Below are 15,358 nucleotides of genomic sequence, written 5' to 3' on the forward strand. Positions count from 1 at the left end.
TGTTAAAAAACAAACAACTATTAGATAAAATCTTTACAGTTTCTATGATAAAGGGCAAAATCAGTAAGAAAAAAAGGCCAAATGACAAAATGGGCAAAGGATATGTATGCATAGTTTAGAGAAAAGGAACTACAAAAAAATCAAATTTATGAAAAGATGTTCAATATCACTCATAATAACAGAAATAAAAATCGAACCTACAATGAAATTCCATTTTTCACCTTTCAGATAAAAATGTGACAACTCCCTCTGAGGAAAGAGGTTTGATCCTTGGTAGGATCTGTCAGGACAAATGCACATGTGAACCAGGAAATCCACCTCTAGGAAATTATCCTACAAATACTTGCCAACGTGCAAGCTCATGCATATATTGTGAAAAAATGTTGACTGCGAATTTATTAAATATATTAGGGTATATCCATTCAGAATACTATGCAGTTTAGTTTGTTTTTTGTTTTAAGATTTTATTTACTTTTTTTTGATGAGAGACACTGAGAGAGACAGACAGATGCAGAGGGAGAAGCAGGCTCCACGCAGGGAGCCCAATGTAGTACTCAATCTTAGTACTGCGGGATCACCACCCGAGCCAAAGGCAGGCGCTCAACCACTGAGCCACCCAGGTGTGCCTAGTTTGTTTATTTTTTTTTTTAATAATAACAAAGAATCATTTGGGTGCCTAGATGACTCAGTCGGTTAAGCATCTGCCTTCTGCTCAGGTCATGATCCCAGTCAAGTCCCACACTGGGCTTCCTACTAAGTGGGGAGTCTTTTTCTCACTCTACCCCTCCCTCCTGCTTGTGATCTCTTTTGCTCAAAAAAATAAATAAAATATTAAAAAAACAAAACAAAGAAGCATTCTATATAGTTATATGAAAGATTCCAAAAGTTATCACATAAAGTTTTAAAAGGATTAGTACAGAACAGTCTAAAAGCATGGTAAATTCTGCATAAAAAAGAACTGATATACATTTGCTTGTGTGTGTATATAAAATACCTTCAAAAAGATATCTAAGAAGCTAATACTATGTAAGATCAAATTTAAAATGACATTGATTGTAAGATACACAATTTTCTTATGGCCTAAATAAGAACAAGTGTCATCAATTAAATTATGACCATATTTCCTTATCAGATAGAATTATATTTTATTCTTCTTAAAGAACTGCCTTTAGGGTTAGATATAAATATCACTGAATCACATATGTGTTTACATAAAAAGGAAAATATTTGTAAAATAAGTTTTTAGATGCAAAATCTGCTTCAAGTCATTATCAATGCATTTATTGCTGATACAATGATCATCCTCTGTATCATTAATAGATTTCTTTTTATTTATTTTTTTTAAGATTTTATTTATTTATTCATGAAAGACACAGAGAGAGAAAGGCAGAGACGTAGGCTGAGGGAGAAGCATGCTCCAGGCAGTGAGCCTGATGTGGGACTTGATCCTAAGACCGCAGATCAAGCCCTGAGCCAGTGGCAGGTGCTCAACCACTGAGCCACCCAGGCGTCCCTAGATTTCTTTTTAAAATGCCCTATTGTCTATATGATTTTCTAAGCTATGTGATAAGGCAATCCTTTGCATGTATCTCTGAAATAAAACTTGAAACTTATAAAATGTATTTAATTTTCATCTAATTTTCAGAACCTTCTTTTAGGTTCTCTGCTAAGTAGTCCCTCTCACACATCATTGTGCATACGAGTCTTTTTAACATTGCCCAACTTGCTTTTATCTATATCTATCTATATGTATATGTTTTTCAATTTATTTCTTTGCATGCAATAAAGTTACTTTTTAAATTTATTCATGATTCCTAAGTTTTGACAAATGCATGGAGTCTAGCAACTACCACCAAAATCAGGTTGCAGAATCTTGTGCCCCCAAATCCTGTGTGCTGTTCCTTCTGTAGGCAAGCCTCCTCATTCTCCCTAATCTCAAACAATTAGTGATCTGTTCTATTACTATAGGCCTGCCCTTCCCAGATCATCACATAAAGGAAACCATACAAGTCAATCTTCTGAGTCTGGCTTCTTTCACCTAGCATAATGCATTGAGATACATCCATATTGTGTGTATCAATTAGGAACTAGAGTTAACTGAAAAAAAAAAAAAAAAAAAAGTTTAATTTAGAAGGTTTTCTTAAGGCAGCCCAGATGGCTCAGTGGTTTAGCGCCTGCCTTCGGCCTAAGGTGTGATCCTGAAGTCCCAGGATCGAGTCCCACGTCGGGCTCCCTGCACAGAGCCTGCTTCTCCTCTGCCTGTGTCTCTGCCACCCTCTGTGTCTCTCAAAAATAAATAAATAAAATCTTAAAAAAAAAAAAAAAGAAAGAAAGAAGGCTTTCTTAAAGAATATTAGACTTGAGTTACCACATAACATTATCATTGTTAGAATAAGTAATGCAAAGTTCCTACCTGATCATCATCTTCTACAACCACCAGAGTTAATTTATTCTTCTTAAAATCCAATCTGGTTATCTTGGGCCTATAACAATATCAGAATAAAAATCAGATTTAAAATAAATGTCCTCCTTGTAAAAAAAAAAAAAAATAATAATAATAATAAAATAAATGTCCTCTAAATTAAAAGGAAATGTTTGTTGTTACTTCTAGCACATTAATCATCTAACTGCTAAAATGAAAACAGCTAAGAGGGTAAACATAACTCTGCCATGGCACTGCCCATCAACAAAGCCTCCAATCTAAAAAATATTTAGGATAACAGAAAAAAAATTTCAAAAGCAGTATCTCTAACAAACCAATGCTGCACATATATCAGACATTAAAAATGTTAAGAAAAGAAGGAAATCCGTATATATATTTTATAGGCTCCCAGCTATGGTACAATAGAGACTCTATGCCTAGTGTAAAGCAGCAGCATAGGATACAGGAAAGACTAACTATACAGCTTTTTTAAAAGGCATAATAAAAGGAAAAAATCTTGAACTCTATTCTCTATATCAATTTTGGTTTGAGGAAGTACATCTTAATCTAAAAAAAAAAAAAAGATTTTTTAAATCTCATTTTATGGGCCCTTTTCCAACTCTATCCCCTACTTGTACTGAAATCCTCAACAACCGACCACATGTGAACTCTGTACTTTTATCAACTGTGAATGTCAAAACACACAACTCTCATTCTAATTTTCAATATAACTTATATAAAAAATGTAATTTTAAGACATAACTTGTTTATAAGAATTGTACAAAAATAAGTATAATACGTGGAGGAGAAGGGGAAGAACTAGCACTTACTTACGTATAACAAATACATAATGCCTATTAAGTGTCAGGTACTCTTGTAAGTGTTTTACGTGTATTAAGTCAATTGATTCTCACAATAACCTTAAAAGGTGGTACAAAAGATGCTTTGTCTCTCTGCCTACAGCATTCTCTGGCCATGAAGTATGTTCCATCTGCCCTCGGGGCAAGCTGGAAGTCTCAGAGAATTAACACTCAAGGACTGGGTAAATAAATAGCCCAGAGCCCCTTCACCTATCAAAGGACGATTATGAAAATGTTCCACTGAAGTCTCTCAGAAAGTCCCTAGCAGACACACCTGGATTCAAAAATAAATGAAATATAATCAACTTTTTGAGGGAAAATAATTTTCAAACTAAAATTCTATTCTCAGCCCAATTATCAAGAAAGCATAAAAGACTAATCCATTTAAGGCATCCAAGGATTCAAAAAATTTACCTCCTACACCATGCTTCTCTTAGGCAGTTACTTGAGTATATATACCAGAATAAACAAAAGAAAGAAAGGAAAATACAGGGAGAAACATAGGATCCTAGCTGAGAAAATAGATAAAAGCTGCAGAGTAGCTGGGAGAGCAGACAGTTCCAGTTGGAACAGAAGAATCATTTAATGCAACCCTGAGGATTTGAAAGAATTTAAGGATATGACAAAGGCAGGTAATTCAAAGGCTACAAGAAGGAAGGAAGGGGAGCCAAGAACCTCAGAAAAAAACAAAAACCTATATAGGAAAAAGAAAAAATGCAATCCCAGTTGTGATCTCAAGGATTTCCAGGCTAATCAAAAGAAAGTCAGGATCATGAGATAGCAGTATTGTGTAACAAACTTTACTGAGAGGCGTTTGGACAAGGTTGCATGGGAAAGACAGTCCTTGACCTTCCAGAGGTGACTGCACAAAGCTACCACCAAAGAAGGGGAAAAGGACAAAGGAACTTATAGGAGAGAGGGGGATCAGAGAGGAGACTTAAGTGTCTACTCAGTGGCTTCAGCAGCAAGTAGGGAGTCTCTGGGTCAGAGAACTCTGAAGTGGTTCTGGGTCTCTTAGAGAGCTACAGGATTTGTCTTCTCTGTGAAGAGCAGATGTCGGGTACAATTTACAGTGGGACATATAAAGCAGGCAGGCTCTAAGTCATTAAAAATATACCTATCGGGCTATAAGTAAATTAATTGGGTGTACAGGAATTTGAATTTCATGTTGGTGGGCTTTGAGCTAACAATCCTGGCGTGCTGCAAAGAAGTACACAACACAGGGGCCCATCTTTGGCTCCTGAATGTAACACCAGTACACTATGAAGCTCTATACCAGTTCTGACACAAGGATAACAATATGACCACTATTTCTTATTTCTTAATTCTCAGTTTTTAGAACAAACCAGACAAGATGTAAAGAACTTAAATATGGCTACAAAATACAAGTAAAATCTATCCTTGTTATAAAATACAAATATAATTTAAAAATATGAATGACAGAAGTTGGAACCTATGGGCGTCTGAGTGGCTTTAATCAGTTTAGTCTGCCTTCAGCTCGGGTCATGATCCCAGGATCCTGGGATTGAGTCCCAAGTTGGGCGGCTCTCTGCTCAATGGGGAGTCTGCTTCTCCCCCTCTTCCCTGCTCATGTTCTATCTCTGTGTCTCTCTCTCTCTCTCTGAAATCAATAAATAAAATATTTAAAAAAAAAAAAAAAAGAATTTGGGATCTAGTAAGAGAAGCACAACTTAAAAGGAGGGGCAAATTATCTTCCTTTTACATACCAGGGAGTAGGGAGTAATGAGACTGTCTGTGGAACAAGAAGTACTAAAAACAGTGATGTAACTACATGATCACAGAGTGCCCATGTGAATATTTAATACATATAGAAATATAAAATATATCAAGAGATATATTCTGACACCTTGAAACTGAAGGAAAAAATGGAAGAGTTTTAAAACTTACCTCTGAGGGGTAGGACTAAAGATGGGTAAGGGGAAACATTTACAGTTTTTTCAGAATTATTTGATTTTCAAAATCTGTTTTATGTATTAACTTGACAGAAACGTTTTTTACTCATTAAAAAAAAAAAAGTATCTGTAACTTTAACTCTGCTTACCAAAAAAATAAGCCAATTTTGGTCTCTCCTTCAAAAACAAGGACTCCTGTTGGAGTTAGTCCCAAGCTATAGTCATTCCCATCTCTAGCCTAATTTAAAGAGAACAAAATGGGTTATCTTTATTTACATAAAACAGATTTCACATTTTCACACAACAGTTTATTTTCACATTGAATTATATTAACTATATACAGGCTAATATTAATATGCAAAGTATTTTCAACAATCAGAATATCCAATACAACAGTCTCAGGAAAACTCATGCATTTACTTTATACTAACACCTTAAAGTATTATCATCACTGAAAATACATAGGTATACTTCCACTAAAAAGAAAGCTCTTATGGATTCTGCCCATATTCTATTTACCACTTAAATTACAAATTTTTAAGAAGACTTTCTTTTTGGAAAAATTTAGCTACTTAAACCAGAAATAGGGATGCCTGGGTGGTTCAGCAGTTGAGCATCTGCCTTCAGCTCAGGGCATGATCCCAGGATCCTGGGATCGAGTCCTTGTGTCGGGCTCCCCACAGGGAGCTGGTTTCTCCTTCTGCCTATATCTCTGCCTCTCTCTCAGTGTCTCTCATGAATGAATAAATAAGATCTTTAAAAAAATAAACTAGAAATAAATCACTATACAAACTGTATTACTGCTTATCAAAGTGCTCTCAAGCTATACATTTTCAACTTCCTAAATTATTTTAATTTTTAAATAGCCTACTCAGCTTAAGTGATACAAGATGATACAAACATGAAGTGAAATAATAAAAAGTAGCTTAAAAATCTAAAAAAATATAACAGTAACACCTTAAAAGCACAGATATGCCTTTTAGGAGATTTTGGTTGTTTCTCTTCTTTCTCATAATGAATCTTTATGTGAGATTCTCGTATTTAACCTCAACGTTTACAACACATCCAAAGTACCCAGTGCTATACTATGCCAAGTCAATGCACTCCCTCATACTGGAAAATGCCATAGTTACCTTGAATCTTAAAGAAATAAACTTTTTAATAAGCATCACAACACAGTGCTTACCTTAACTACATGCATATCAACCCCATACATTTCTAACCATTTGGCTTTATTCAGGTAATTGGTTTCAGCTTGTGCTGGTGTTTGACCTCTGAAATTTTAAAAATAATAATGTTCAAAATAATAATATAAATTTTATACCAAGAACAGAAATAGAAAACAAATACAAAATCACTGTGGCCAGAAAAGTGTGATCAAATGTCAAGTACCTGTACTCCTTCCATTTCTCAAAAATAGCCAGCTCCATCTCTTCAGTCTGAATGGGCACGAACCTGAACTCAGATACAAGTTCAGGACTATGCTCAGCAAGATCATAGTCACCAAGTTCAGCTATAAACATAAATTCCACAAAGTTATATTTTGTTAAGCAGTTTATTCCCTGCTGAATCATTCTTCAATACTCATTTTATTAATAAAAACTCTTAAGAGGATTAGAAAAATTCTTTTCTTAAACTACCAGTAAGTCATAACATCCAGATCATTCCCAAAACTAAATCTAGCTTAGACTAACAATTTGTCAACATCTATACACACAATCACATACTTGTGGTTGGTGGTATATTTTCAAATAAATGTGTTTCTGTTCATTTATTTCATAACTTATAAGGCTTAGCTTTTGAAAACTTCTTTCTGGACTTCCTTAGAGAAATACATTTTGACCTTATGACAAATAAACAAAAAATATTTAGCAACCTTTAAAAAAACAATTAGCAGGCATCTATTAAGAATCTAATATGTAGAGGGGCCCCTGGGTGGTTCAGTTGGTTAAGAATCCAACTCTTGATTTCAGCTCAGAGCATGATCTCATGATCATGAGATTAAGCCCCGCATCAGGCTCCCCACTGAGCATGGACCCTGCCTAATATTCTCTTGTTCCCTCTCCCTCTGCCCCTTCACATCCCCATTTCGTGCACATGCTCTTAAAAAAAAAAAAATCTAATGTGCAGAGAACATGACATCATACACCACTAAAAGATACAGTCTTGAGGTGCCTGGGTAGTGCAGTTGGTTAAGCACCTGACTCTCGATTTCAGTCAAGGTCATGATCTCAGGGTCATGGGATCAAGCCCCAGGTTGGGCTCCATGCTCAGCATGCAGTCTACAAGTCCCTCTCCTTCTGCTACTCCCCCTATTATTAGCACTCTCTTTCTCTCTCAAATAAATAAAATCTTAAAAAAAAAAAAAAAAAGGGATATAGTCTCTGTCCTGGAATTGTAAATTGTTAATCCTAAAGAAATAACGGACAGAAAAATTAGTAAAAAATATTTGGGGAAAGGAGGCAGTAGGAAAAACCCTAGACAATGTACAAACATTTATGTACTCATCTGTGGTTACCTCTGAACTGAGGGTTTGGGGGATCAGGGAAAGGAATTCTAATTTTCTATACTTCAGACGATTTTCCTTAAAAGAATATTTTACTCATTTAAAAATTTAGAAACTTCCACTCTTATTAAAAAATTCCAGCTGTGTAGGAAGACATATATAGATCTTGAGATAATATTAAAAATGATAGTAACTCATTATTTATTGAACATTGATTCTACACACTTAGATATGTTACAGATATACTGTCATCTATTTTCTCAACAACTCTAGAAAACATTTATTAACATGACCACTAGATTACTTTAAGAAGCACCAAACCAAATGGGCTTACACCCAAGTTGTTTGGGATATATACTAAAATGGCAAGGAAAAACTGAATCAGAAGTATGAAAAAAATTAGTAACAAAAACTATTCTGATAAAATATAAAATCATAAATGAGAAACAAAGAACTCCTTTTATGTAGATGGGAGTAGTACTTGCAAATTTATTCTTAAGGACCTTAAGACTTAGTTTTGCCAAACTATTATACATGAGACAAAGAGATACACAAGATATGACGTGAAATATGAAGGAATCATGTAAACAATAGTGCCATGGATGAAAAAGAAAGTAGGAAAAAGCTTTTACTTAGGAAAAAATGTAATAAGTAGAGTTAAGAGATAACAAAATAGAGCCACAATGCATGAATCAAACAGTAAGTTTTTAGTAAGCACTACCTTGAATAGTGCTTTGGTAAATACACAAAAATATATAAAAATCACATTTTCAGGAAACACATACCTTGGCTGTCATGAAACTTACACAATGAGACACAGAAAGAACATATGAGGCCATAAGTAGAACACATACATTGAAAAAGACAGCTTTTCAAAGTTTAGAATTAATCAACCTCACATAGGAATTAATAAGATGTAAAAAAAAAAATGTGCTTTCAAGATGCATGCAGTTATATTCTTCTGATTATTACAATGCTAGAAGCATAGCATTTCCAAGCTAGGATCTGACTTTCTGCAGATGCAAAAATAAATTTTAATGTGTAGACAGACTAGGATAGTGGATGGAGGCAGGTAGATAATTTACATTGAAATTTTGAAAATTTGAAAGTCAACTTCACAAGCTTCATTTTAAGATAAGTGGAAATAATACCTACTTTACGTTGACCATTTCTTTTTCATAATTACTATGAATTTATTTTTTAATTTTTCATTTTTTGAAGTACAGGGTTGCCTGGGTGGCTCAGTTGGTTAAGTGCCTACCTTTGGTTCAGGTAGTGATGCATGGGTCCCGGGCTTGAGCCTCACACTGGGCTCTCTGCTCACCAGGGAGCCTGTTTCTCCCTCCCACTTATGTTCTCCCTCTCTGATAAATAATTAAAATCAGAAATTTCTTCTGGGCACCAATCCTTCTATCACTAGGAAAATATGCTTTCTTAAATAGGGGAAGCATGAAATAAGCAGAAATATTAGATTTACCAAAAAACATAAAAATTTTGTCTTACTATTATCCATATAATTGCAAATAAACACTGATCCTAGAGGGACTAGGGATAAATACGTAATCATCAAAAAAAAAAAAAAAAAGGTATAAGGGTGCCTGGGTGGCTCAGTGGTTGAGTGTCTGTCTGCCTTTGGCTCAGGTCATGGTCTCAGTGTCCCAGGATCAAGTCCTATACGACGCTCCCCACGGCAAGCCTGCTCTCTCTGCCTCTCTCCCTGTGTCTGTCATGATAAGTAACAAAATCTTTTTTAAAAAAAAGTATAAATGCCTTCATAATCATTAAATTTTATTTGTATTCTAGTATATACAAATACTGCAATATAATATTTACTTCTGTTTTGTGAATGAAGTCCGAAATTGTAATTTTCTTAATTTATAGTTTTCTTTCTTTCTCTTTTTATGTCAATTTTTTCAGAAAAAATAAGCTTAACAGTATTTGGTCAATATAACAAGACATAAAAACAGTGAGTTTTTCATTAATCTCATATCCTAGAAAATACTTTTTTATTGTTAAAATAACCATCAAGAACTTTTAAATACGCTTGAAGTATTTCTTTCATGGATTCATTTTTAAGAATAAAACTAAAGAAAGCAAAACTTTTGTGGCTATTGCAAAAATTTACTCCTATAGCCCTGCATTTTTTTCAAGGAAAAAAAAAAGCAGGTCCCATTATACTTAATTATCAAGTCAACTACAACTCTAGTTTGAAAACAAGGTACAGATGGAAAGGGAGCAAACATAATGAAAGGGAAGAAAAAGAAGGCAATGTTCTAAAAACAAGTAAAAGTAATAGGGTTGGATACTGATACAAGTTTCCACAACAGTGGTGTTACTTTTCTTGCACATCACTTTGAATCTTTTGAAATTCTTAACTAAAGATATACAAAAAAGAATTGTGCTTTTTTCTTAACAGTCAACATAAGAATTGCTTACCTTGCAGATTATAAGCTGCCAACTGAACTGCTATATCAAAGGGACACTCTAATCTAAGACCAAAACACAAATTTGTTAGACAAGTCAACTTCACAAGCTTCATTTTAAAATAAGTGGAAATAATATACTTTACATTGACCATTTCTTTTTCATAATTACTATGAATTTATTTTCCAAAATCATTTCCAACTACTTAATATGTGGTTTACCTTAAATAACTAATACTCACTTTCCACTGAGAATATCTTGTTTTAACTGAAGAACAAATAAATACCTAAGAAAAATAAAAGGCACGCATTTAACTAAACAGAAAAATCTACTTTGAAAAATAATCCTACTCTTCTAATTTGAGAAGAAACATTCTTAATTATACAATTTTACCCACAACAGAATCTGTATAACTAAAAAAAAAATGTGAAAAAACGGGGACAATAAGCATCAGGAGGACGGCAGCATATCCATAAGATAACAGTAAGGAATAGGTGGCCACAGAGTACAGTCCAACCCTTAAGGTTACAGGTTTTAAGCAAATTATTGAGAATGAACTCTGTGATCCAATTTAACATTAATCTCACAATACAAGCCACCTCATATGTGAAAGGATAGACATGTATGTAACTATGGAGATTAACAATAATCTCATGGCAGAGTATTCAAGAGGAAATCTTTCTAAAAGGACTCAACAACTCAGTTTTTACTTAATAAATAGTATGTGTGTATGAATCAGGGATTTACCATATAGAGTGAGTGAATAAATGAGAAGGAGGCAGGACAAAATTAAAATAACTGTATATAATCTACTTAAAGTTTATTTAAAACTATTCAAACCAAATCAGGATCTAATATTTTTCATCAGTCAATGGCATTTCAATAGGTAAAGAAAGTCAGGAGCCAATCTGAATAAACTCCCAGTGGCCAAAGATAGATCATTTTGAACATCAATAACTGTAACATGCCAATACAGTCAAACATACCGGTCCTGTTTAAAATCCCTAAGTTGACAATTATTCTTTAAAAAAAAAAAAAAAAAAGAACTCACTAGTTACCTTTAGAGGACACTATGGAACCAACTCTTTATTTTGAAATTGACCAAAGGAAAAAAAAAATCCTACACTTAAAAACATTGTTCTATTTAAAACAGAAATAGAATATTATTCTATTTAAAATAGAAATTCTATTGTCTGAGGTCTTACAATCAAAAGCAAGAGATCCATTTCATTAGTGATGTACAAGCTGGAAAGAATTATAAAGGCAACCTTCCAACATTTTTAGCTAGCTTTAGCCTGTACAAGTCTATAGAGAATAGTCTTACCGGGTTAGCTCTTCCCGAAGATTATTTGGTTCTGAAGAATAAAATTTAACTCGAAGATGCAGACAATAGGGTGAACCAACTGTCATTAAAAAACAAAAACAAAAAAAATGTTAAGTTTTTAAGGAACTATTCATTCAAATAGTAAGAATTTTCAGTCAGTAAATTTATGAAAAAATCTACTCAAGTGGGGACAGAAGACAAGTTATTGTGGCAATATTTTACATACCAAAATATTGCATGACCTAATTAAAGCCTGATAGGCTAACACAAAAAAGATCAATCAGTAGATTTCTTTAAATGTACCAACCATCATACAGTACTATCGGAATCAGCTGTCCTCCCAAGAATAGATAGCTCTAGATGAATCCTAACAGTCTGGGGCCAAATGCATCAAACACAAGTCTTAACTATGTAATCTAATACAAGCTTAACTATGTAATCTAACGGCCCTAAAAAAAAAAAAAACCTGCCAAGCTGTATTTCTTGGGTACTAATGCCTAGGTTATTAACTGTTCATAGCAAATTCCCCCACACTTTCCAATTCATTTCACTTACTTCATTCACTAACTTCTAAATTCTCGGTGGCTTTACATTATCTTGTAAAGCCAAAAGTTGAGGTGCTCTGAAACCTCTTAAAACAAATGACAAGTGGGATGGCAAACTGGACATTGGTATCTTCCCCTGATTTGTTAGGAATGATACATTTTATGTGAATTGTTTCACTTCATTATTCTTAATTTCTAAAAGCTACAACTTTAAAGTCTCAAAATATTTTATAAAGCAGGGCAGATGCCAAACAGGAAAATTCCAATGTACGAAATTTCTAAAAGTTAAGCACCTCATGAGAACTCAATCTCCTTTGCAAGTTGCAAACCTTTCTATGGGAAATAAACTGTAAAGTACCTGACTCTAGATTACTACTAACCCCATATAATTTAGGAGGTGGGTCAGTGTACCAAATTGAAATTATCTTTAGAAAGCAGAGATGCTAAGAAATACATCTGAAACATGTTCTCTTTATTAGGAATCAGTTTCTAATATATAATTACATATAACTGAATTTTACTTTTTTGTTCACAGTATTTCCAACACTTACTTTTTACTTGCTTTTTGATGCTCTTTGTACCATCTAACCAGTGCTGAAAACAAAAACAAAAATCAAATGTTAAGCAAATGATACAACTCAACATTATCATTAATAAAAGTTAATTTTCATTATGCTTCTGTGATAACTAGAAGGAAATACTTCACAAGAGAAAAAAGAATGAATGAAAATGGGTGGAGGATTATCTGCCAACATCTACAGCAAGCTTATGACCCACAAGCAAAAAATTACCTAAAACCAGATATAGGACTAATTTTTAAAAAATATTTTATTTATTTAAGAGAGAGGGAGAGAGCAAGAGCAGGGGGTGTGAGGAGCAGAGAGAAGGACAAGCACACTTGACGTTGAGCACAGAGCCCAACTTGGGGCTCAATCCCAGGATCCTGAGATCATGATCTGAGCTTAAAATCAAGAGTCGGTCACTCAACCAACTGAGCCGTCCAGGCAACACCCAGATAAATGACCTCTTGAAACATTTCCTCTGCTCCCTCACAGTAACAAGGGTGGTATTTTAAATCTTGCCCTTAGTTTTTCTATTTCCCAAAAAAATGATTATTTCAAAAACTGTTAAAATTAGAAAAAAGTATCCTCATATTCCAGTGCCTGGTTCATTCTTGTAATAAAAATGTTTAGATTTACTAGGGCACCTGGTGGGGGGGGGGTGCTCAGTTGGTTAAGCATCTCCCTTTGGCTCAGATCATGATCCCAGGGTCCTGGGACTACACCCTGCATTGGGCTCCTTGCTCAGAGAGTCTGCTTCTCCCTCCCCTCTCCATTTGTGCTCTATCTCTGTTCCTATCTCTCTCTCTCTCTCTCTGATAAAAACAGATAAAATCTTTAAGAAAAAAAATGTAAGATTTACTAACAGATCATAACCAAAAATGAGGGGAAATAACAGTGTCACTTAAAATTTACAAAACAGGGCAGCCCCGGTGGCGCAGCGGTTTAGCGCCGCCTGCAGCCCAGGGTGTGATCCTAGAAACCCGGGATTGAGTCCCACATCAAGCTCCCTGCATGGAGCCTGCTTCTCCCTCTGCCTGTGTCTCTGGCTGGCGCGTGCACTCTCTCTCTGTCTCTGTGTGTCTCTCATGAATAAATAAATAAAATCTTAAATAAATAAATACCTGTGTATTAAAAAAATTTACAAAACAGATACTACTCACAAGTAGTACTTTGAAAGAGCCTATACAATAAAATTAGATCTATCTCATAACCAAGGCCCCACCTATTAAATGAATCAGTCTTTGCTCCTGGGCTTTACAAATGAAAAATGTTAACACTGTGACTAGCTGACTTCTGGTTTCAAAACTAATAGCCTTTTGATTTTTGTAACCTCTCCACTATGAAATGTCCGTAACACAAACAGACTTAAGACACAATTCCAGAGACTTCCACAGATAAACCATTCCCAGCTCACTTCTCACTATTAATCCCTTTACAACACCAACTCCTAACAGTGACAGGATACACTCACCCAACTAAGATATACATGATTGTGTTCTCTCCAGCATGCTTACAATTCCAAGCACCCTAAAAACGAAAGAAGTGTTCTTGTGCTAACTAGTTCACAGAGCTAAAGAATCCAGTTTCAGAAATCCAGATAGGCAATGAGCGGATAAACAAGGCTGCATTGTTAATAGCCTTGTAACCATTTGCTTTTCTTGCCAATTATTTGCCTAGCCTCTTCTCTCCATTCTCCCCCAAGATCCAAAAAGTGAAATTCACAAAACTACCAGTGTGGAGCAAAGTACCTCTGCATGTTGAAATAACATGCTCAGTAAACATTTCAAAAGGCAATTAAATACTATGCAATATTTTCTCTGGATTCTGAGTGTGTAAGCTATTTAGTCAGCCATCTCTCATCTTTTTTTTTTAAGATTTTATTTTTAAGTAATCTCTGTACCTAACATGGTACTCAAACTCACAATCCCCTGACTGAGCTAGCCAGGAGCTCCAGCCATCTCTTCTCTTTTAATAAATTTGGCTAGACATTGACTTTTAAGCCTATTTCAATCCAGTAACTGTTCAGTTTTACACATCCCTCTAAAAGAATCCTAGGCTAGCCAGCAGAAACACAATTCAATCTATTAGCAGAAAAGATTTCAATCTAGTACAGCAGAAAGTCCATTTCATGGCCAATGCCAGCAACTCACTGTCCCAAAATCCCAAACTTAGTTATGCTAATACCTACTATAGCCTGATGCCAACCACATATTGCATATAAGATAAAATTAGTTTTTATACCCCAGATTGTCTTCTTCCCACAACATGAATCTAGGAGTTCTCTATCTTCAGGTTTTAACTACTCTACTGCAAGGAATTAACAGGGTCTGTTGGTTGCCTGGGCAGTTTTATGAGCCTATGGTTAGGGAGACATCTACACCATATGAGTGCAAATGAGCACAACCCTTCCAGGAAGCAATTTAACAAAGCCTTAAAAATAATTGTCTTTGGGGGTGCCTGGGTAGCTCAGTCAGCTAAGTGGTTGCCTTCAGCTCAGGTCATGATCCCAAAGGTCTTGGGATCAAGCCCCACATCAGGATCCCTGCTCACTGGGGATGCTAGTTTTTCCCTCTACCATTCCCACTTTGTGTTCTATCTCTGTCAAATAAAATCTTTTTTAAAAATAATAATAATTGTCTTTGACTCAGCAATTCTACATCTAGAAATAATTGTGGATGGCACAGACTTACTTACAAGGAATTATGTGAGAGAAAGTTACGACAATATACATACGCAACAACAGTGAACTGGTTAAATAAGGTAGGATAGACTACCATGCAGCAACTAAAAACAAGGGAAGC

At 34.9% G+C, this 15,358-nt stretch overlaps 1 protein-coding gene across 11 annotated transcripts in view; it reads right to left on the reverse strand.

Annotated features, from left to right (window-relative positions):
• EPB41L5 (erythrocyte membrane protein band 4.1 like 5) overlaps positions 1-15,358 on the reverse strand; it is a 139,425-nt gene that overhangs the window by 78,805 nt on the left and 45,262 nt on the right. For all 11 annotated transcript variants that reach the window (XM_072757551.1, XM_072757548.1, XM_072757547.1 and 8 more), the window contains exons 4-11: positions 12,546-12,588; positions 11,450-11,528; positions 10,367-10,411; positions 10,138-10,190; positions 6,588-6,708; positions 6,382-6,469; positions 5,345-5,433; positions 2,414-2,483 (exon numbers count right to left, since the gene is read on the reverse strand). In XM_072757551.1, coding sequence (XP_072613652.1) covers positions 2,414-2,483; positions 5,345-5,433; positions 6,382-6,469; positions 6,588-6,708; positions 10,138-10,190; positions 10,367-10,411; positions 11,450-11,528; positions 12,546-12,588 — 588 coding nt within the window. The remainder of the gene's footprint in view (positions 1-2,413; positions 2,484-5,344; positions 5,434-6,381; positions 6,470-6,587; positions 6,709-10,137; positions 10,191-10,366; positions 10,412-11,449; positions 11,529-12,545; positions 12,589-15,358) is intronic.

The sequence above is a fragment of the Vulpes vulpes genome, chromosome 5 (genome assembly GCF_048418805.1).
Source record: "Vulpes vulpes isolate BD-2025 chromosome 5, VulVul3, whole genome shotgun sequence".
Lineage (NCBI taxonomy): Eukaryota > Metazoa > Chordata > Mammalia > Carnivora > Canidae > Vulpes > Vulpes vulpes.